At 41.8% G+C, this 22,977-nt stretch overlaps 1 protein-coding gene across 4 annotated transcripts in view; it reads left to right on the top strand.

Annotated features, from left to right (window-relative positions):
- Positions 1–22,977, top strand: part of EPHA4 (EPH receptor A4) — a 151,075-nt gene that overhangs the window by 93,781 nt on the left and 34,317 nt on the right. For all 4 annotated transcript variants that reach the window (XM_084998069.1, XM_084998067.1, XM_084998068.1 and 1 more), the window contains 3 exon segments: positions 18,817–18,941; positions 19,935–20,094; positions 21,265–21,376. In XM_084998069.1, the coding sequence (XP_084854195.1) occupies positions 18,817–18,941; positions 19,935–20,094; positions 21,265–21,376 (397 nt within the window).

The raw sequence follows: 22,977 nt of genomic DNA, 5'->3' as shown, positions 1-22,977 counted from the left end.
GTGCAGCTCTAAAAAGATGACCAAAAAAAATTAAAAAAAAAAAAAACCTCCCTTTTTAAGGAGTTTTTCCCCAGTGTCTACCTTTCACCCCAACACACACACAGGCAGGCACTCGCACATGCACACACACACACACACACACACACACACACACACACACGCACCTTTTTTCCTCCTTAGCTTGTGCCAGAAAAATGGAAGCATTTCCGTAGGTTGCAGTAATAGAAAAAGAGAGATGATGCCCGATGTCACTTGCCTCACGAACACCGTGGTTTTCATTGGGAAATATCATTAATGATTTGGTCCCTTGTGTGAAGGTTGGTACCCAGAGTGCTGGAATCTGGCTGAACAGTCAGCAGCTGCCAATACAGACACATAGCTGAAGAAATAGCTCTGATATTAAATTCCTTCTTCCTCTATTCTGACAGATTGGTCAGCCCACCCTCCAGGAACTCTATCGTGGCTATCCGGTGCTTTCCCTGCTTTATGACAAAGCACAAGAGCTATTTCCTAAAACATAATCCATTGAAAATATCTTATGGATAAAATGGCAGGGCTTTGCTCTCACTCTTGGAAGGGAAGGAGAGAGAGAATGAGGATGGGTGGGCCACTCCTTTTTACCTGGCATCTTCCAAATGATAATCTAAGTACATGAATTTCTCTGGCAGTTCGGTCAAAACAAGCCTCTTTGGAGTTCCCGTTGTGGCTCAGCCGATTAAGAACCAAACATAGTGTCTGTGAGGATGTGGGTTTTACTCCTGACTGTGATCGGTGGGTTAAGGATGCAGCATTGCCACAAGCTACAGCATAGGTCTCAGATGTGGCTTGGATCTGTTGTGGCTATGGTGTAGGCCTGCAGCTGCAGCTCCAATTCAAACTCTAGCCTGGGAACTTGCATATGCTGTAGGTGTGGCCATAAAAAGAAAAAAGGAAAAAAAAGAAAAAAAAAAAAAAAGCCTCTTCAGTGAAGTCTGTGGGCTAGCTGATTTTCAAAGTTTCTTATCTAGGAACCTTTTCTTGGTGACATGTACATACAGACAAGACTTCAATGTGTAGCTTCAATTATGCACCACGCCCAGTGCAACCTGCCACCAACAGGTTCTCTGTATGTAACAGGCTTGGATAAGATCCATCCATTAGAACAAGCACTGAAAGGGGCAAGCTCACAATGGCTCCCTGGAGAGTTGGTGTTGTCTAGATAACGTACTGCAAGCTATAAATCTGCCTCCTGAATCGCCACCCCCCTCCTTTTCTTAGCATAATAAGTGTGTATTTTGAGCATAATAGCGTGAAGGTGGATGAGAGCACAGTTTCCATCAGGTCTCTTTATCAAAGCCAGGGCAAACAGATAAACAGGCCAGGGATTTTGAATATGCAGCTAGCTGAAAGCTTAATCAAGTGTTCACTCTCCAAGATAATCAAGGACTTTTTTTTTTTTTTTTAAATCTTAAAATTGCATACGATCCTAAGCGTTGCTGGTGGAGCCCTTGATGTCATTGAAACCCAGAGTATCGGATCCTGTTCGGGCCTCAGAAAAGCAGGGTTTTAAGGTACTTTCTAAGAGGATGCTTTTGGAGGCTTGAGGGTTCTTGCTAACATCATCTCATTTCTCCTCATTTGAAATAGGGGTCAGATTGTCATTACAGCATGTAATCACGATTCTTGTTGCTTTGTTTGCCACAGAAAGTAAGAAGTGCAAATATAGCAGAATCTTGCCTTCTGGAAGTTAATGTCTTTTTAAAACCAGAAGAGTGGTCATAGATTTTAAAAATCCTAAATTGTGCTCACAGCCCTCCTTGCAGACAGCAACGCCTGTGAGTAACTCATTAAGGTGTGGCTTTAAGGGGCTGGTAATATGTTTAAGGACTCTTGCTATAATGCAAAGGTGTATTGTTTGGGGAGAATGATACCTGAGCCTCATCTCACTGTTAACTCTTAAGGGTATGGATGGCACTGATGAGTTCTTTGGATGATGGCTTTCATGCTCTCTCTTTTCTCTACTTCTTCCTCCCTTCCATTTTTAGAACACACTCGAAATAACTTCCATAAAACTGCCCTGAGTGTACTGGAAGCCCTGCTCCAGCATCTCTCTTAGAGACCATGCTGTGGGACTATTTCTGGGTGAGATGCTGTTCTAATGAGGTCCTTCCGGTATTTACAGATTGACTCCTGGGTGGAGCTAGTAATACTGAATTTCACACTTCAGCAAGTTGTATTAGAAAGGCCTCAGTGGGACACTGAGAACCTCTTCATTTAAGAAAAAAAAAAAAAAAAAGGTCCTAAAACAGTGATAACTTTCCTAATACAGTCTTTGATTTTTTTTTTTTTATGATTGCAAAAGTCATTGGATTCTTAAGCCTAGATCCAGTTGGAAACATCTATTGGCATAAATAACTTTTTAAAACTTAACATCTCAGTTGCCTCAGCCTCAGTCTTATAATGCCTATAGAAGTTTAAACTGTCTGGCACATACAATTTAGTTTTTGGCTGATACTCCCAAATTAAAAAAAAAGAAATCTGTAGTTGCAAATTCCCAAGCGTAAAATCCCTTCACATAAATTATGCTCCTTTTTCTAACCCCTATCACAGCTTTGAAAAGAATTGCCAAAAAAGATAGGGTTTCACATACGAGGGCTGCAAAAACATTGTTTCATGGCTCCATTTTTGAGAGCAGAGCATGTGGTGACCATTTGTCTATGGAGCATTTTCAAAATGTGCTGGTTGTAATTTAACCCCAAGGTTTCTATATCTCTTCTCTCCGCTTGCCAGTCATGTCTTTGTGCTTGTCTACATAGCCAGGAAGTAACTGGACTGGAAAGATTTGGTACAAATAAAATGAAGGCTTCCTTAGGTAGTGCTAAACCCCAGCTCCTCAGCATTTTGTGGTTCATGGATATTGTTCCCTGAATATTTTGATTCTCTGTGTTCAGAACTTTCCCAGACTTTCATACAATGAAACCAAACAGAGAATAAGGTGGAGAGGCTCAGTGCTTCACCTGATTGGTCTTCCTGTTTCTCTCTCTGGCTCTCTTTCCATTTGTGGCCATTACTTCTCAGTACTGAGCCATTGTTCTTGAAGCCAACAACGTTTGGACTTGGAAAAGTTTCCAGTAGCCTACAACACATAGATTTACAACCAAAATTATATTGAAATGTTTCCTCTGCCTTTCTCACCCTGTCAGTGATCATCTGTAGCCTATAATTTCATGCTCCACTTTATTCTTTGTCAGATACTTTTCATTTCTGTGTTTTTTTTTTTTCTCTTTGCTGCCTGTGTGTTTCAAAATGCAATAACAGAAAGAAAGATGAGTTACTAAAAAGAAATTTCAAAGATAAAAATAACAATGGCTGGTGAAAAGGCTCACCATTTATGAAGCTTATATCCTCAATTTCAGGTCATCATAACTTTTTTTTTTTTTTTTTTTTTTGAGCCGCTTGTGTGGTCTTTTAAAATAACTGTTAGGAAAAAAGAATAGGCATCCCGTTCCAACGGTATAGGTGATGGGGAATTGGATGGCTCAGGAGATGACTAATGAGACGCTGGACCTTTCTGTCTTTAGGTCACTTTCTTGTGTCTGGACTACATCATAAGTGGTCCAAGGTCTGACCATCTGGCAGCCATTGAGTGGCTATGGTAATGGAATTGGTCTCAGTCCAGGTCTTGGTCGACAGGTGTTCACATCATAAGTGACACTAATTGACTTCCTATCTTTCAACTTGGAAGACAGTGGACCATCACTGAGACAGTGATGGGGGAAGAGTTCTTCATGATATATTCAGGCTCCACTGAAAGCCAAGGAATTCAATGCCTTGAGCTGGCACCAGCCTGGCATCTTGCAAATACTGTACTTGTCTCTTACGGGTTCCATTAACCTCAGAAATAAAAGAAAAAAAAATAGGAATCTGATTTCAAAAGATTTGCAATAACTCAAAATGGCAAATGCTGCTTTTCTGAGGTTACATTGAGCCTCCTGTGTTGAGGTTTTTTTCTCTTCATTATGTATTATAGTAATTAGATGTCTCCTAAGAAAATTATATATAAGAAAGAAAAAAGAGAATTGGATTCTTGGCCTCTATGATAATACCAATCTGGCTATCTGCTTTTATTTAGTAATTTTTTTCCTTGTTTTTTGGGAGGTCACTTATTCATAACAAATGATATGGATGATCCCCTTTGATGGAAAATTTAAAAAGGCTTCAGTGCCCTTGTGGAATGGAAGCCGATGTGAAAAAGTAACTTTGATACTCTTTTATTAACATAAATTTCAAAGCACAGAATTCAAAGGGCTTTATCCAACACATACCCTTCTTTTTCTGTTTTTCCAGGTATCTGAATCATAACTTATTCACTCTCACTGAGGGTGACTTCCCCTAACTTGGAGAAGAGTATTAGTACTACTAGTATTAGTAATATTAATGTTTTGTCCCCTGAAGTTTCCTAGGTTTATCTAAGGCATTTTTTTTTTTTTAACTACCCAGATGATTTGGCTGTCCCTGTAGCAAGTAGCAAAGCCACACTCCTGAATTAGTTATCACGCTTAAAAAGTCAAGATGACAACAGCCACAGTGGATCTATTTATTGAAGCAGACAGGCTCTTTTAGCAAGAATGATCAATGTCTTACCTCTTTCTGAAAGGCTTTTCAGGCATAGGAAATCGTCAAGCATCTGATAGAGAGTAATGAACAAGGCTTTTTATTGGTCAGTTTCTGGAGTAGGCTTTTAAGCATTTCTGCCTGTACATGGAGGAACCTGAGTGTGAAAGTAAAAGGCAAGAGCAAAGATTTACCGGGTGCATCTATCATCCTGGCTTTTAGAGTCTGTGTGATTAATACATCTTTAATTGGGGACTGGTCTAGATGCCTGGGATGTCAGAAAGCTCAATGTTACAGCATTGTCTCAGGGTTCCTAACACAGCAGGACGATTAGCAGCTGTCTGAGTAACAAAAGAACCTGAAGCCCAGAGCACAGCTTTTATTTTCCAGATTTGGAATGCCTGAAGCTCTCCAGCGGAGTTGACAGCTAAAGGAACAGAAGCCATTGCTCACAGCAGCTAATCCTTTTCCGCTCTCTACGCTGTATTTCTGCTCAATAGGAGGGAACTTTTCCTTGGCACCATCCTTCATATTCCAGATTAATTGTGGAGGGTACTATCCGTCATGGAGGGGCTACATGGCCTAGGGCTCTTCATTCTGGCCAGGCAAGACACCTGTAAAATAATTTCAATCAAGAGTTTTTACTAGATACTTTTCAACATACTGAGGTGTGATGTCCTGGAGGCTATCAGAGAAAAAAAGGATTTATTTAATTCTTTCTCGTGTTGCTAGCTTTACCCTGTTCTCTTACCTCAAAACGATTGTGTTGCTCAGGCCAACATCTTATAAATCGTCCTCCAGTGGAAAGACTTGTTTTCCTGTTTGCCTCAAACTGGCATTCCTACTTAACAGGAAATACACACTGAATCCTGCCATGTTTCTGTTGGCAAATGTTGGGCCATCCTTGTCAGAACCTGCCAACAAATTTCTTAGTAAGCAGATAGAAAGTAAAACAAGCAGCTCTCAGACAAAACAGAACACGTGAACTGCATCAGAGACCCCAGAGTGCCCCTTAAGTCATTCTTGGGTAATTCTGGGGGATGTGGCCTTAGTTTCAAGTTGGGCATCACTCGCTTGTAATTCTACAACTCCTGGTATGGCTCTCTTTGTAGGGAATTCTAAGTCAAGATAGTTGTTTTGCAAAGAAAAACTAACATTTAAGTCATGGTTTTCTTTACCACCCAGAGCAATGGTTGTTGTATGGCTCAGCTATTCAATATAGTGATTAAATAGTTAGACAAAAGCCCAAATTTGCAAAAACTTGAATCTTTGCTGGCACTCCTAGATCTTTTTACCCGAAGGGTTAACTAAACATTGTGAATGGGTCTTTCTAATATTAATTTTATTTATTTATTGTTCTTTTTATGGCCACATCCAGGCTAGTCGAACCAGCCCCCTCATGGAGACGATGTCAGGTTCTGAACCCACTGAGCCACAGTGGAAACTCCTCTAATATTAATTTTAATAATCCATCTTTTCTATTCTTATCTAACATCGTTACTCATTTTTAACCTTTTTATTGTAATATATACACATATACAGAAAAATCAATAAGACTCAAATGTGTCATCAGTAAATTATCACAAAGCAAACACCCATGTGACCAGCAAGCAGGTCAAAGAATAGAACATCCCCAATCAGCCAGAAACCTCCTGCCCTGTGCCCCCTTCTTCTTCCCTAACACCAAATGCTGTTATTTTATTTTATAATTAATTTTTCAGTTTCAGATGATTCTTCTCTTAGCTCTGTAGGTAGTTCTGGCATTAAGTGATTCATCATCCAAAGCTTTACACTTTGTATATTAAAAGGGATGATGTCTAAATTATCTCTGGATTTCTGGCAACCAACATGTACATAGATGGCCCTGTACCTAACATATAGCAGACCTAAGATTTACTCTGTTAATGATGCTGCTGATGCCTTGGAAGAGAAGCCGTTTAACCTTCAACTCTCTACTTTCTTATCCATGAAAGGAGGGGAGGGATTAAAGGCATTTATAGATCAGTGATTGAAAATGTGGGCTCCAGAACCTGCTTTTGAATTCATCACTTATAAGCTGTGACTTGGGGCGAGTTGTTCAAACTCTCTTTACCTTAATTTTCTAATCTATAAAATGGGGATAATAATTGTACTTGCCTCAGAGGGTATTTGTGAGGCTAATAGGAATTCATCCATGCAAAAGATATTTAAAACAATGCTTGGCACGTGGTATTTACTCCCTAAACACGAGTTGATTGCGAGTGTTTTTATAGGCATGGGATATAGAGAGAGGATCATATACTTTTGAGTTAGGCAGACTTGAGTATAAAAAAATCTCATTTTATTGCTTTGGTCAAATCATTTCATTTCATTGTGCTGCAAGAGTTTCCAAATATAAAACGAAAGGTGATAATGATAACTGTATACTTCAGAGAGCTGTAGGGATTAAATGATGTTAAGTGTGTGAAAGCGTCTTGCAGAGGCGGCCAAAAGCATCTTTTTTGCTCATTTGCCCATCCATCTCTGTTTAGCTCTAGTTCACGAGGCCCAAGTCTTTCCCTAAGTGAGCTGTCAATTATGCACTGAAGACTAAACTCTTCCAAAATGAAAACTCAACCAAGCCATTTTGAGAACCCCACGGTTTTTTTCCCATTTCACATTAGAACCAGCTCAGCTGAATCTTTCAGCCCAACATTTCACGATGCTGCTGAATTCAATCCCTGTGCTCGTGTCCCTTTGAAGCTGCTCAGTCTGTCCCTGGTGTTTCTGAAACTCAGGGCAACACTTAACCAATGTCTCCCAGACAAGTGGCTGTCCCCTCGCTGTGTGTGCCCAGGAGCTGGAGTTTTCAAGAGGGAGTTGGAAGGCTGTTGAGGCAGCTTTAATCCACAGCTCAACCTTCGGTAGGCCACCCTGCTCTGACATTTTATTTTAGTTAGTTAATTGTTTGAAGATGTTATTAAAGATCTTCCTCAATTTATAATGAGGTTTCTCCCCAATAAACCCATTTTAAGTTGAAAATACATTTAGGAGTTCCCGTCGTGGCGCAGTGGTTAACGAATCCGACTAGGAACCATGAGGTTGCGGGTTCGGTCCCTGCCCCTTGCTCAGTGGGTTAACGATCCGGCGTTGCCGTGAGCTGTGGTGTAGGTCGCAGACGCGGCTCGGATCCCGCGTTGCTGTGGCTCTGGCGTAGGCCGGTGGCTACAGCTCCGATTCAACCCCTAGCCTGGGAATCTCCATATGCTGCGGGAGCGGCCCAAGAAATAGCAACAACAACAACAACAACAAAAGACAAAAAACAAACAAACAAACAAACAAAAAAAAGAAAATACATTTAATACCAAACACGATATCTTAGCCTCACCAACTCATACATGCTTAGAACACTTACCTTGGCCAAAATTATCTAACACAAAGTCTATTTTATAATACAGTGTTGAATACCTTATGTAATTTATTAAATGCTGTACTGAATGTGAAAAATAGGATGGTTTTTTGAGTACTCCCGGGAAAAGATCAAAATCCAAAATTCGAAGTACAATTTCAACTAAATGGGCACCATTTTGGCACCATTGTAAAATTGAGACATCATTAAGATCAAACAACTATTGTCAATCTCAGACTACCTGTATAGGAAAATGTCCCTTTTACCCTGAATGGCTACACGTTGCCTGCATGGGCTGTGGTCACCCCAGATGTCAGTTAGAAGATTAACACAATAGAAACTTATCTCCTGCTCAAGTCACATCCCGCTGGTGGTGATGGGGGGAGGGTTGGAGGGGAGCTTCCAAGATGGATACAGAAGACTGGGTTAGAGAGGATGGAGTGTCCCAACTGAGCTATTTATGGGATAGGTCTGGAAGGAGAGCAACCACTTCAACCCACATGCCACTGCCCAGAAGCCCGTCACATGAACCATCCTACTTGTGAACCATCCTAGGAAATGTAGTGCCTGTGTTACCACCTCCATCCCAGAAACAATTATTTGTGGGAGGGGAGCTCACGCCTTTAGCCGGTTAGCACAGAAAGCAATTCCATAAAAACCAATTCCGGGGCTTTTTTGACTTCCACATTCAAACACTGAACGTGAAGTGAGAACGCCATCACAATCCATTATTTAAAATGCAAGAACTCGTTCTCTATAGAGAATTTTCCTGAGGTCATCTGCCCCCCATTTCTCTGGAGAGATAAGAGTCTGAGTTAAACACTGTATAAACTCTGGTTCCTGGATCACTCAGTTAAAGCACCCTTAATGTCACCAAACCATATTCTAACCACTACTGGAATTACAGGTCTGTTATACACTTGGGAAATGTCACTGTACCCTGCTTTATTTTATAGTATTTGTTTAAAATAGACAGTGTATGTACGGACCTTGGAGATCACTTTATGGGATACAAATGCATCCATCACACATTTATTTTAAGTATAAGCTTAATTGATATTAACATTTCTATGTTTAAATATAAATGAACGTCATTTAATTCCGAGTATTCTAAAGGTTTTAATTGAGAATTTCGCTCCCTGTCTTTTTTTGTTGAATAGGAAAATAATTCTATATCAATTTTGTCCATCTGTTTTTTGTTGTTGTCATAATTTGTTTGTTTTAAAGACAATTTCACTTCTTTTATTTTGTTTTTGTTTTTTTTTTTTTTTAGTCTTTTTGCCATTTCTTGGGCCACTACCACTACATACGGAGGTTCCCAGGCTAGGGGTTGAATTGGAGCTGTAGCTGCAGACCTACACCGGAGCCACAGCAACTCGGGATCGGAGCCGTGTCTGTGACCTACACCACAGCTCACGGCAACGCTGGATCCTAAACCCACTAAGCAAGGTTAGGGATCGAACCTGCAACCTCATGGTTCCTAGTCGGATTCATTAACCACTGAGCCACGACAGGAACTCCCAATTTCACTTCTTGACAGTGAGAAAACACGCTTAGGTAGTTATTAATGATACAGCAGCTATGAGCTGTGGGTGGCAGAGCTGAATTCTTACATCAGTGATATATCCAGGGAAGGTGGATGGGATTTGAGTCTTTTAGTGAGTTTTTACCTAACTACTAGCAGAGGGTTAACCCAACTGATTGATTGAATGCAGTGCAAAGGAGATCATGTGTCTAGGAAAGCACTCAGCACTGTTGAGTAATATAAGAGTAAAAAAGTAAAATTTGATCAGTGGTGTTTGGTGTCATAGGTAGTGCAAAGCTCAGAGGAGGAATCCTTTCCTTCTTTAGGTGGGATGTGGAAGATAGCAATTAATACTAGCACCCGAGTTTCTTCGCATCTTCTGTGATGGCAAAACCCTTAATCACAAGGATATCATTAGTGCTCTGAAGCATTTAATTTTGATGCTTGACAGCATTTTAAAATGCACAAACCTTTGGTAAAGAGCAAATCAGAGCTGTGGCATTGAAATGAGAAAGAAAGAGGAGCAAAACCACCTTAAGCTCCAAGTTAATTCAGTTTAAATATGTGCTTTGCATTAAATGGAGATATGTATAAACTGTGGGTTTATTTTTCCTATCAGGAAAAGGCCTCCTAAGTAAACATCACCTCTTTAAACTCAGATCCTGGAGAGGGAAGTGAAACCCTGCTGTGGTTAAGTCGTCTTCCCTCCAAAGGGTGGGTGTTGGGAACCTCTGGCATCTTGGCTGTAGGCTTCTTGAGGTCCATAAGGGGCTGTTTTCACTCTTCCTTGTCCACAGCCTGGAGCCCTTTTGTTGCATCTGTTTATTTCCTGCCTTCCTCCTTCCTTCCTTTTAATCTGAACCAATAGTGAAAAGCAGTGGGTTTGTTTTAGCTATTTTCCCCGCCCAAGGTCCCCTAAATTCTTCTTAATTCAATGCTTGTGATGCAGGGCCCCCCAAAACAGTTTTACAGCCCACAAGTGAAGGACTAGAATGACTCCTTCCTCCCTTTTTTTTCCCCACGTCTCTTTTTTCTTCTCCATCCTATTTGGGTGTCACAAGGACCAAACTGCTGCAGTAAAATGACTTGGAGGTGTTTGATGGCAAGTCATTGAGGAAGTGAATAAAAGAAAATTGCAGCATTCACATCAGTGGGGAGCGAGAACTGCTGAGCTTTGAACCAAAGAAAGTTAAATTTACCATTTTCCTAAAAAGAGCCACCTCTCTTTGACATCAAAGCACCTCCTGTAATTCTTCATCAGGAGATGCCCCGCTGTGAGAGCGTCGTCATAGAGCCCTGAATCTGTGCTGTTTCTGTTTATCAAAAACACACACAGAGATAAAACCCACCTGTGTCTCCCGGATGCGCTGTGGTCTGCTCTCAAACCCAGTGTAATTACAGGTACAGTGCCAATGAGCATTCCAAGTAGGAAGCATGCTCAGTTTCTCAGGGGTATGTGGAGTTTTGAATACTGAATTATTTGATGGGGAGAGGTTATCTTGGCTTCCTAATGGAAAGCTCAGATCATTCAATCACTGAGCTTTGATGAAAGTTTCCTTTTATCCTGTTGTGGTTTTTGCTCCATATTTATTTATTTGTTTGTTTATTTTTTATTTTTGCCACACTTGCGGCATATGGAAGTTCCCAGGCCAGGGATGAATCCAATCTGTAGCTGCGACCAATGCCTTAGCCCTCTACTCCACAGGGGGAACTCCTCCATCTGTGTGTGTGTGTGTCTGTCTGTCTGTCTGTCTGTCTGTATTTTGTCTTTTTTTGGGCCGCACCTGTGGCATATGGAGGTTCCCAGGCTAAGGGTCAAATTGGAGCTGTAGCCACCAACCTATGCCAGAGCCACAACAATGTGGGATCCAAGCTGAGTCTGCGACCTACACCACAGCTCATGGCAACGCCGGATCCTTAACCCACTGAGCAAAACCAGGAATCGAACCTGCATCCTTATGGATGCTAGTTGGGTTCGTTAACCTCTGAGCCACGATGGGAACTCTGAACTCCTCCATCTTTAAAAAAATGACATTTTCCTGCCATTTTACTTGTTTCTAGTGGGTGTATGTGGAATGACATGCTTCATCTTGCTACCTCTACCTTGATTGCAGAGGGCTCTCTAATACTCGGATAGCGATGGCCTTTCCGTGGGATTTCAGGGATGTACGAAGTAATTAGGGCTTCCCCTGGCAGTGACTTTGCTTACACTAGTGTGTCTTTGGAGATAACTCTGGTCTTGTAAAACTAGGGGTCTGCTTGGGGCCCTTCCTGGCTTTAGGGTTCTAACCGGAAAGGAACCTCAACACCACTAACCTTGTGGTTAGGAAGTCCAGAAAACTATTTGCACATGCCCTCCAGATACAGAGGAGAAATATGGAACAGCTTGTCAACACCCTCATCAAGGGAAAGAGCACTTTCTCCAAATGTTGGCTGTAACAGGTGCAGCCAAAACTAGTTTTAATGGCAACTTACTTTTGAATGACATTTTACAGCCCATGTGTTCAAAAAATTTCGTAAGCATCGCAACCCCTGAGGGACTCCATTTAAAATTAGAATTGTCATTTGCTTCACTACCTAATTGTCAATATCTTAGTTAACCTTAATAGCAAAATGAAATCCACAAAAGGTCATCTGAAACAGGTGCGGGTTGTTTTAGGCATGACTTACTGCTGATACTTTATATTTAGAAAACATATTGCTGGCTGCAAAGGTTTTCTTTTTTTTGAGATCTGTTTCAACATTTAGTTCACTTTTATTCATTCAGCAAATTCATTGAGTACCTACTATATGCCAGACAAGAGCTTGAATAGCGCACATATAAGAGAAAAGTCCTTGTGCTTATAGAGTGTACATTCTTCTTTTTTTTTTTCTTTTTATGGCTACACCTGCAGCATATGGAAGTTCCTGGGCCAGGGGTCAAATCAGAGCTGCAGCCTACGCCGTAGTCACAGCAACACTGGATTCCAGTCTCACCTGCAACTTATGCCGCAGCTTGTAGTAACACTGCATCTTTAACCCAGTGAGCTGAGCAAGGCCAGGGATCAAACCTGCATCCTCACAGAGACAAACATCGGGTCCTTAACTCACTGGACTCACTGAGCCACAGTGAGAACTCCCAGGGTATACATTCCAATAGCTTACGTGCTTGAATCTGGAAGGAAGGGGGATGAATGGGAGAACTGAGAATTTCAGAGGAAACTGAAATTTAAGTGCCTTGTCCAAGACGGCAGCTAGTAAATTTCAAACCTGGAATTTTATCCAAAATCCTTTTTTAAATTCACTGATTTTACCCACCAAATGAGTAAAATGAAGAATACTTCGTAAGGGTCAGGATATTTTTTCATCTTTACCTCATTTCATATGTCCTAGGTGAGCCCTCCGCCCTTGGAGAACCAAGGTGCTAGTGATTTCCTGAACTTTCCAGTCACTTTTGCAGCCCTGCAGCTCTCATCCTTTCCCCTTTCTGCCTCTCGTTTGCTCCCACCAATCAATCATGACCATATATCCCCAACCTTACTCCACTTGCTCCCATCGTTCTTTCTGTAATCCACCTTGCATTCCTCCACTTTTTGATTTCTTATCCCAGCTACTGTCTATTTAGTCAATGGTTAAGTTTTTTTTTTTTTAACATAAATGTATATTTAGCTCTGCTTTAGATTATTAAGTTCCTCCAGCAAAGGCTTAAAGGACATTTGTAGAATGATTGAACAATGATTGAATGAATGTGTCAGCATGATTTGTAAGTAAAAAAAAAAAAAGAGGGTATGGAGGCCCTGTTTTGGATTAAAAACTTCTGAAATCCCCTTAGGAGTCATAGGAAAAGGCGGTCTCAGATACCATCATCTCAGGACAGGAAAATGGATGTCTATAATTGAAAATTCTGCTTCAAAAATTTGAAAATGGGAGACTTAATTGAAATAAATCACAAAGCTTGAAAAACTCTCCTTTAGTAGTTCTTGCCTTTGTGATTTTTGCATCCCTCTGTCATCATTCTCTCGCCACGCTATTGTTAGCTAGCACGACCAGCTCTTCCTGTTGTGTGTTATGTCAAATTTCTAGCCATTAAAGGAAGCCTGCTTATGTCCAGGGACACAGAACTTCCCTTAAAGCAAACATCTCTCTTATGAAGGAAGTCTCTGGGTAGGGGAGGATGCCTTTCAATCTAAGATGTGCCTTTTTCTTTTAATGAGCGTGCGTACATCCACCCTCAGCTTCCTTTCTTGGCTTCTCCTCTCACTCTTCTGCAGGTATAACTGCGTGTCTGCAGACACGGTATAAGACAAAGCACCCACTTCTTCCCCCTGTTGCCATGAGAAAACTTGGATAAGGAGGTTAGCAGGAACTGTTTCTCAAGTTCTAGGAAATGGGTTCTTGGAGTTGATACTAAAGAGTGTCTTCTCTGTAAGGGTATTAAAAATCTGTCCATCTTTTTTTTTTTTTTTTTTCCAGTTGAGTGGCTAAAGGATAAGGTGGTACTTAATTGGATACCAAAGATTGTATTTGATTCAGCTTCATTTGCTCTGTTCCATCTTTGCCTTGTTCCTTGGTGCTTAAGTTTGTGGTTAATGGATGAGTCAGTATTGAGGAAAAGCCAAGTCTAGATAAGGTTTGGGAATGTCAGTCAGCACCCGGAGACTACTTTTTCTCTGTTTGGTCTTTTTATATTGACTGCAATTCCCAGTATGATTAGAAACCTTCATTTGAACTAAGGCATTGATTTGTCTAATCTCCTATTAAGCCATGTATTGGGAGTGTTCAATCTGTTATTTTATTAGTCTTTTATCTCTTCTTCTAATTCTGTTAGCGAAGGGCAAAGCCCTGAGGTATTAGAACTCAGGAGCCAAAACATTTGTAGATTGAGTAGGGTTTGCCAGTGTTTACCAAAGTGTGGAAACAAACCATTGGTGGCATCAGAGATGATTTTAGGGAAGACCAGACCTAAGGTTGATAATGAATTGCCCTGTGTGAAAGTTAGTTCCTTTTCAATTCCCTCTCAGTTCTTCTGATTTCTCCAAGGTCAGAATCTTAAACTGGTGTAAGGATTACCCTTAATGCTTCTCTAACACTGGCTAATCTCTTTTGGGGGGCAAAGCATGGAGAGGCAAGAGCATCTACCTATCCTTCTTTGTTCCACCATTTTTAAACATTTTATCGAAATATAATTGATTTACAATGTTGTGATAATTTCTGCTCTGCAACAGAATGATCCAATTGCACCTATACACACTTCCATTCTTTTTCAGATTCCTTTGCCACATAAATTATCACAGAACACTGGGTAGAGTTCTCTGTGCTCTACAGCAGGTCCCCATTGGCTAATCAATCCATATACCACAGTGTGCATATGACAATACCAAACCCCCAGTCCATCTCTCCTCCCCACCACCTGTCCCGTTTAGTAACCATAAGTTTGTTTTCAAAGGCTGGGAGCCTGTTTCTATTCTGCAATAAATTCATTTATATCCTTTTTATAGATTCCACATATGAGTGATATGATCCGATGTTTGTTTTTCACTAACTTCACTTAGTGTGATAATCTCTAGGTCCATCCAAGTTGCTGCAAATGGCTTTATTCCATTTTTTTTTTTATGGCTGAGTAATATTCTTTACATTGTATTAATTACAATATTATATAATTTTGATTTACATACTATTTTTATATTGATGGTCTCCTGCCATTTCATTTCAAGTAATCACAGTCGTTGGCTGCTTCCTCTCAGAAAGTAAAGTGTTTCAATTTAAGAAAAATATTACTTAAATCATAATACACTTTGCAGAGGGATGTGACAGCAAATTACATGGGTGGCACGAGAAGACCGATGCTTGGGGACTGCTGGGGTAGGACAGTGAATGAGAAATGCCATTGCTAAATGCCTCACCTGGAGAAATAAGCCACAGGCACACGAGGCAAGGAGATGGATTCCAGAGGTAGAGTTGGCGTCTATACTGGAAAGCAGGGCAGGAGAGGCAAGGGGAGAAGCCTCACGTGGCTTATAGTATGGAGGACATCCAGGTTACCTCTTCTGTCCAAAGCAGCAGTGTGGCAAAGCCCAGCTTTTTCCCAAACTGGTCTTCTGGCCAGAGAAGTTAAGAAGCTCTCCTCCCAGGGAAGGCTATTCTCTATATTCACTACAACGCGGCTGCCTCTGTTAGGTGTGATTCTCAGTCTCACTGGCTTATGCGTTGCTTTTGTCACCATGGCCCAATTAAAAAAAAAAAAAAAAAAAAAAAAAATGCTCTTCTGAAAAGCAGCTGTTCAGAAAGAATTCAGACTTCACATCCACACAACATCATACTTTTTGTAAATTTAAACGATGCTTTCTCCTTTCCTCCTTCATCTCAATTTCTTCCATTTTGACAACAGCTGAGTCAGCATACACTCCGGGTTTATTTTCACATTTGCGCCTATGAGTTTCCCAAGGAGGGCTGCGTGGGAATATTCTACTGGTTAATAGCCTTGTATTGTTCAGGGCCTGCCTGAGATTTCGGGAGCACTCCAGAGGAGTTTATATTCCCAGTGCACGGCCGCAAGAGTGCTGCGGCTCCTACTCCTGAAATGGAAATCAGGTTCATTTTCCACAGGCGGCAGTTTAGGGATAACTCAGCCAGAAAGAAACCATCTTCGTTAATCAGTGCGCCCCCTCCAAGGGCAACCAGGCAATTCTTTCCCGAGAAATCTGCAGATTATCCAAATCTGACCCAGAACATTTCTGAGCAAAAGTTCATTTTCTCACTTTAAGATTTTCCTCCCTCCTGCTTTCCTTCTAACAGCCTTGCTTTTCTATTTCATTTCCCCGATCCTGAACATCAGAGTTGAAAAAGCCCCTTTTTCTGGAGTGGATGCTGAAGGGCTGTGTTAGGCAGTATATTTATTACCTGGAGTGAAGTGGCTTTTCACATCCAGGCAACCTTCCTAGCCTCCTTGCAGCCTCCGTGTTTAAGAAAGTCACTCCTTGGAGTTCCCGTCGTGGCACAGTGGTTAACGAATCTGACTAGCAACCATGAGGTTGCGGGTTTGATCCCTGGCCTTGCCATGAGCTGTGGTGTAGTTTGCAGATGCGGGGATCCCGCGTTGCTGTGGCCCTGGCGTAGGCCGGCGACTACAGCTCCGATTAGACCCCGAGCCTGGGAACCTCCATATGCCGTGGGACTGGCAAAAGAAAAAAAAAAAAAGAAACAAAAAAAGTCACTCCTTGCATGCACTGGACAATGGCTCTGTGTCAGCCAGTAAAGAAAGAGAGAGAAAATGTGTGTGTGTGTGTGTGTGTGTGTGTGTGTGTGTGTGTGTGTGTGTGTGTGTGTGTGTGTGTGTTGGGGGAGGGGGCCTTAACACAGCTAATGAGCACATTTCCGGTTTTCATTTTGTGCAGATGTTCAGTGGCTTCCATATGTCTGCTGCATGTGGCTCTGTTCATTCCGTTTGGTTTTACTAACCTTGGGGTTGCCTTTGAAGGAGGGCATGTGTATCCACTGTATCTTTCACTTGTGTTTATGCCTGAGATCCAATCTGGAATAGCTTTGGGAGTGGGGGTAGAGGAAGAAGGGCAGAGACAAAGAGGGAAGAGTGTGTGTGTGTGTTTGTGTGTGTAATCATCTCCAGGCACCCCTAATAGAAGAGTCTGTGTGAGAGTGTGTGTGTGTGTGTGTGTGTGTGTGTGTGTGTGTGTGTGTGAAAGAAAGACCATGTCCAGGTAGCCCAGCAGAGATTCCAGGCTGTCAGTTGCCCCCTAACCCTACTTCCAAGAGGCACCCTCTCCTGGATTGGCTGCAGCAGGAAGAGTCCCTGTGTGACTGATGTGTCTGGTTGCTTCCCATGCCATCAGCTGACCTGTCAGCTGGGTTTGAAGCTAGCCCCATTCCATTTCCAAGGGTGATGTATTTTACTTTTTTTCCCCTCTAAGTTAGTGTTTGGCAGTTGTGTGTGTGTGTGTGTGTGTGTGTGTGTGTGTGTGTGTGTTGGGGAAGAGGATGTCCCAGCACTGCTCTGGTGTTCCCCGGTGGCCAATTCCTGACATTTGTCTTCCTGTATATTCACAATTTGAGGACAAATAAAAATACACATTTAATTTAGGATGGCCCCTAATCTCGGGTTCTGCAGACCAGCTTTATCAGATAAGATGACACATTTCGTGACTATTCCCTCTTCTCCCTGGAGATGGCCCATTGGCGCCAGTGTCCCACACAGCAGAGCTTGATAACAGCTGGCTGGAGAGGTGACCACCACAGTGGAGGAGAAAGGGTTAGCCTGAGTTTACAAATCTCAAATACGTTTCTCCTTCTCAGCTCTGAGAACGTATCCAGTGGACGATGGCTCGTGTGTCTTTCTTGGTGGAAAGAAGAAGGTTTGCTCCCCAGCCAGCAAAAGCAGTATTTCAACTCCTGTAAAATAGTTGCAAAATGCCATATATGTCCAGAGAGGCCAGCGTAGCTTTGGCTTTCTTTGTGTCCTTCGTTATTTGCGTGGTTTTATTCAGACTGGAAACTCGTACAGTAATTAAGCAGTACTTTTATTTATATTGGAAAGTGTGTCAATTGTTTGCCTTCCGGCATTCCCTACAGTGCCCTTAGAAGAGTCGCACAGCTTCTTGCTTGGATAAAATTAAAGACCAGTAAGAGGATGTGCCTAATACTCTGGAGGTAGGGTGAGGTGCCGTTTCTCTGAGCCTAAAAGGAGATTTTCCAAAGGCTTTCGTGGCTTGCAAATAATAAAAAGCAGGTAGCATTTGCTCTATCTACACCTTTTTCTGAAGCATGGCTGAGTAGGTTTGTGGACTTCCCAGACTTTACTTCAGCGACTGTCTTTGTAAGACAAACCATTTACTCTGTGTATGTGTGTGTGTGTGTGTGTGTGTGTGTGTGTGTGTGTGTGTGTGTGTGTGTGAGAGAGAGACAGAGAGAGAGAACTATAAAATGGTATGATTTTTGTACCGGGGAAGAGAACTGGGACCTGGAGGAAGACACGACAGTCCTTCACAGTTTTCAAAAATAAGATGATCTGATTGGCTGGTACCATCAAGTGTGTCCCTGTCTAAAGTAAAATGTCTGGAGCTCCCTTTGTGGCTCAGCAGAAATGAACTCAACTAGTATCCATGAAGATGTGGGTTCAATCCCTGGCCTTGCTCAGTGGGTTAAGGATCCAGCATTGCCGAGAGCTGCCGTGTAGGTCTCAGATGAGGTTTGGATCCCATGTGGCTGTGGCTGTGGCTGTGGCTGGCAGCTGCAGCTCCAATTCAACCCCTAGCCTGGGAACTTCCATATGCTATAGGTAAGACCCTAAAAAAAAAGCAAATAAATAAATAAGGTCAAATATCTTTTTGTTTCCCAATAGCACCCTCCTCCATTGCTTTGGTCCAGGCTAAAGAAGTTACAAGATACAGCGTGGCCCTGGCTTGGCTGGAACCTGATCGGCCCAATGGTGTGATCTTGGAATATGAAGTCAAATATTATGAGAAGGTATTACTTGAATGATTAAGGTTCTTCTCCTTTGTTCCCTCCCCCACGCCCCTCCTTCCTCTCTCCCCTCTTTCCTTCGCTCCTTTCTCTCCAGTTTTCAGCCAATTTTAAATCCTGGAATACTAGGGAGTCTCAACGCCAAATGCATTTAGCTTGCCAATCAAATCCAATTATGAATTTTATCTTAAAAAAGAGAAAAATACATCATAGTCTATTATAACTATATTTTTTCTTGCTAGTAATGAGAATCAAGATAGCTACGAAGGTCTAATCTATAAACCTTCTATCAGGGAGAATGACTCATAAAAGTTGAAATAATGATCTGTTTAAGTAGATCACTGCTATTCAGAATCAAGGTGTGGATTTTGATGACTTTTAATAGAAAATCAGGGAAAGAAAATTACATTCCTCAGCCTCTTAAAGTTATAGAAAGACATTATTTTTACAAATAACTTGTCTCTTTTAAAGGATAGAATTCTGAAGAGAGCTATTTGCATTCAATGTTGTCTAGAAAATGAACAATTGTCTTCTCTTTCTTTTTAAAGATAATCATTTATTGGCTTCCTTATTAAAAGCAGAACAGGGAAAGGATTTTTCTTTTTCATTGAAATCAGATTACAACATTTTTGACAATTTCTAGCTAAAAAATAGAAAAAAAAAAAAAAGGAACTGTCTTACAGTAGTTATTTCTGTTAAATTGCTAGTTGTGGAGTGAGAAAAGCCACCAACCATCATCTAATATTCTTTTCAGAGAAGATGATGGGTGAAGATCCGGCCATGGTCCGTGTCAATAGTGATCATATGCACATTTCTTTCAACACCTAAGTAACATTAGTACTTCTAACATTGAAGCGAAGGTAGAGTTTAGAGTTTATCAGTCTCCATTTACTTTCAACCTCTGAGTGGACGGGCCTGGCTGCTTTAATGTCGTATCTGGAGTAAGCAGAGGGTTTATTTTGCCACCTTCCTTACTTGTACCCCCTCATAATGTAGGATCAGAACGAACGAAGCTATCGAATCGTCAGGACAGCTGCCAGGAACACAGATATCAAAGGCCTGAACCCTCTGACGTCCTATGTTTTCCATGTCCGAGCGAGGACAGCAGCTGGCTATGGAGACTTCAGCGAGCCCCTGGAGGTCACAACTAACACAGGTAAGGAGTTCTGAGGTTCTTTTTTCAACCCAGGGCAAATCTAAGAAGCTATACCAAATTTTTGGTTAGGCAAACATTTTTATCACAAAGGATTTGGCTTAAAATAAGATAGCCAATGTCTACAACCCCTCATGCTGTTTAGAGAACTTTTTTTATAATAGTATCTGATCTGTTGTTTCATATAAATCTGTTTTTCTCCTATTTTGAGCTTTCCGTAAACCCTGAAAAATGGGGTTGCCCAACTGACTAATTGAAAGTTGCCTAACTATCTTACATTAAGCTAGGAGTTTTCTCCCTAGGAAGATTAAAGAAGGCACCCATTGTGTTGTTATTGTTTTCTCCTGTTTATTTCTAGGAATCTGTTTAAATCAAGTCAAGTCAGGTGTTTGTTTGTTTGTTTGTTTGTTTGTTTTGCCACTCTAGACAACCACATCAGTCTTTCAACACTGTAAGTTGGACCAACTGGATGGCTGAATCAAAATGTTAGCAGAGAACCTAGCTATGCATAAGCAATTTACACAAGACATCTCCCCTCCTTAATTAACAAACCCAAATAGAGCCTACTGAATAAGGAGATGGTAGGGCAGAATTTTGTACCTCAGTTCCAGAAAGTAATTTTATTCACACATGATTAAATAAGAACTTTTTTAAAAAGGGGGAAGTACTCTAGAATTAAATCTGAAGGGGTTCCGATAGCCTTTGAGAGTATCCCGGATGGCTTCAAGGAGGAAGTGGCTGTTGAGCCCGGCAAAAATAGACAGTGTTGTTGTTTGTTTGTTTGATTAGTAGGCAGGGTGCAGGGTGCTGTGGCAGGGAATCATTCACAACTGCTTGTTCTTTTTGAAATTTCCAGAAGTCTTTCTCACTGCGGAATTTATCAGGAACTTAAGTAAGAATATGGACTGAGCATAGAAAAGAAAAGAAGCGAAAAAGCGCTGAGTGGAAATGTTTACCATAGGATTTATGAGCCTTCTTCACCTAATTATCAAAAGAATGCCTTTGTCTCCTTAAGGCGATCTTAGAAAACGCTGTCGTGTGAATACTTAATAAGGAGCAGAATAGGCTGTGAGCATTTCAGATGGTTTCAGAGAGTTGAAACTTGGGTGACAGTTAGAAGTTCTAGCTCGTAGGACTCTGCCCGAGGTGACGCTGTGTAACTCTCTTTGCCAGTGCCTTCCCGGATCATTGGAGATGGGGCCAACTCCACCGTCCTGCTGGTCTCCGTCTCAGGCAGCGTTGTGCTGGTGGTCATTCTCATTGCCGCCTTTGTCATCAGCAGGAGGTAAGCACTTAAGTCACTCACTGCCCCCACCCCTTCCCAGTGGCTTTCGATTAGCATCAGAGGGACATCATTTGCATCCCAAGCTCTGTCCTCTCTGCTTTGATCTCCGTATACCCACTAAGAGAGCTGCCTAACCCTGTGGTGGCAGCCCTCAAAGCTAAGTGCCCTGCAAAGACCAAGTCATTCCAGGAAACTAAGCCTAAGAGCCGGGCCAGTGGGAGCTTCTAGATAACCTCAGCTGTAAGGCGTTACATTTAGACCTCTCTTCAACCTGGACTTAATGCCAAAGGCCAAAAAAGGCCATATAAAACTTGGACCTCAAAGTTGAGCTCCGCCTTTTGTGAGCTGTGTTACTTCACCTCTTTGAGACTTCGTTTCCTTTTGGTAAAATAGGGATAATAAAATATCTGCCTTTGGGAGTTCTCCTTGTGGCCAAGCGGAAATGAACCTGGCTACTATCCCTGAGGATGAGATTCCACCCCTGGCCTCACTCAATGGGTTAAGGACCTAGCATTGCCATGAGCTATGGTGTAGGTCACAGAGCCGGCTGGGATTCAACCCCTAGCCTGAGAACTTCATATGCCACCAGTGTGGCCCTAAAAAGCCAAAAAAAAAAAAAAGATCTGCCTCTAGGAATTACTGATAAAAGAGTTTGGATTAGCAAAGCAGATAACCTGGCACACAGTAGGTGCTTCAATGTGATCTTGGTGACAAAGCAGGAAGTAGGCACTGTGCTCACCCTTCCCTTCGGAGAGGCCATCAGCCTTTCTGGAGACTCTCTTTTGAGCACTTTGTGAGAATGACATGGTTCTTGGAAATGAACCATGATAGTTACTTACTCTATGAGTTTGCCATCAAATATGATACTTGAAAAACAATCTAGACAAGAGAATAGAAATAGCTTGACAGCATATTCTTTTGACCCAGTTTTTCTTCCTTTCCTTCATTCCATCTTCTGTTAACACTGTCTGGAGCCTCCAGAGGAATGAGGGCCTGGGCGGGGCGGGGGGCGGGGGGGAAGAAAGAAAGAAGCGGGGGGCGCTGTTGCTCATCTTGAGCATCTGCCCCTATCTAGGCCTTCTTGTCTCCCATATGGGAATCTTCCCCTTCTCAGACCTTCTCCCCACATACCATCAACTGTTTTACAAGGTGGCACTTTTTTTTTTTTTTCAATCTGGTTGGTTTGTGTGTTGGGGGGGCTGCATCATGTGGAATTTCCTGGGCCAGGGATCAAACTGGAGCCACAACAGTGACCCAAGTCACTGCAGTGATAATGCCAGTTCCTTAACCCGTTGTGCCACAAAAGAACTCCATAGGTGTATTTTTTTTTTTAATTGAAGTATAGTTGATTTACAGTGTGTTGATTTCTGCTCTACAGCGAAGGTATTTGGGTACACACACACACATAAAATGTGTGTGTATATCCTTTTTATATTATTCTTTTCTGTTATGGTTTATCACAGGATACTGAATATCGTTCCCTATGTTATACCAGAGAACCTTGTTGTTTATGCATTTGCATCTGTAACCCCAAACTCCTGATCCAACCCTCCTCCCCTTTGACAACCACAAGCCCATTTCTGTTTTGTAGATCGGTTCGT

This window comes from Sus scrofa, chromosome 15 (genome assembly GCF_054392235.1).
Source record: "Sus scrofa isolate SSC_HxYL_T2T_F1_AM1 chromosome 15, Sscrofa_HxYL_maternal_Yorkshire_Landrace_v2.0, whole genome shotgun sequence".
NCBI classification, from domain to species: domain Eukaryota; kingdom Metazoa; phylum Chordata; class Mammalia; order Artiodactyla; family Suidae; genus Sus; species Sus scrofa.
This window is presented reverse-complemented; position numbering and strand designations above follow the sequence as displayed.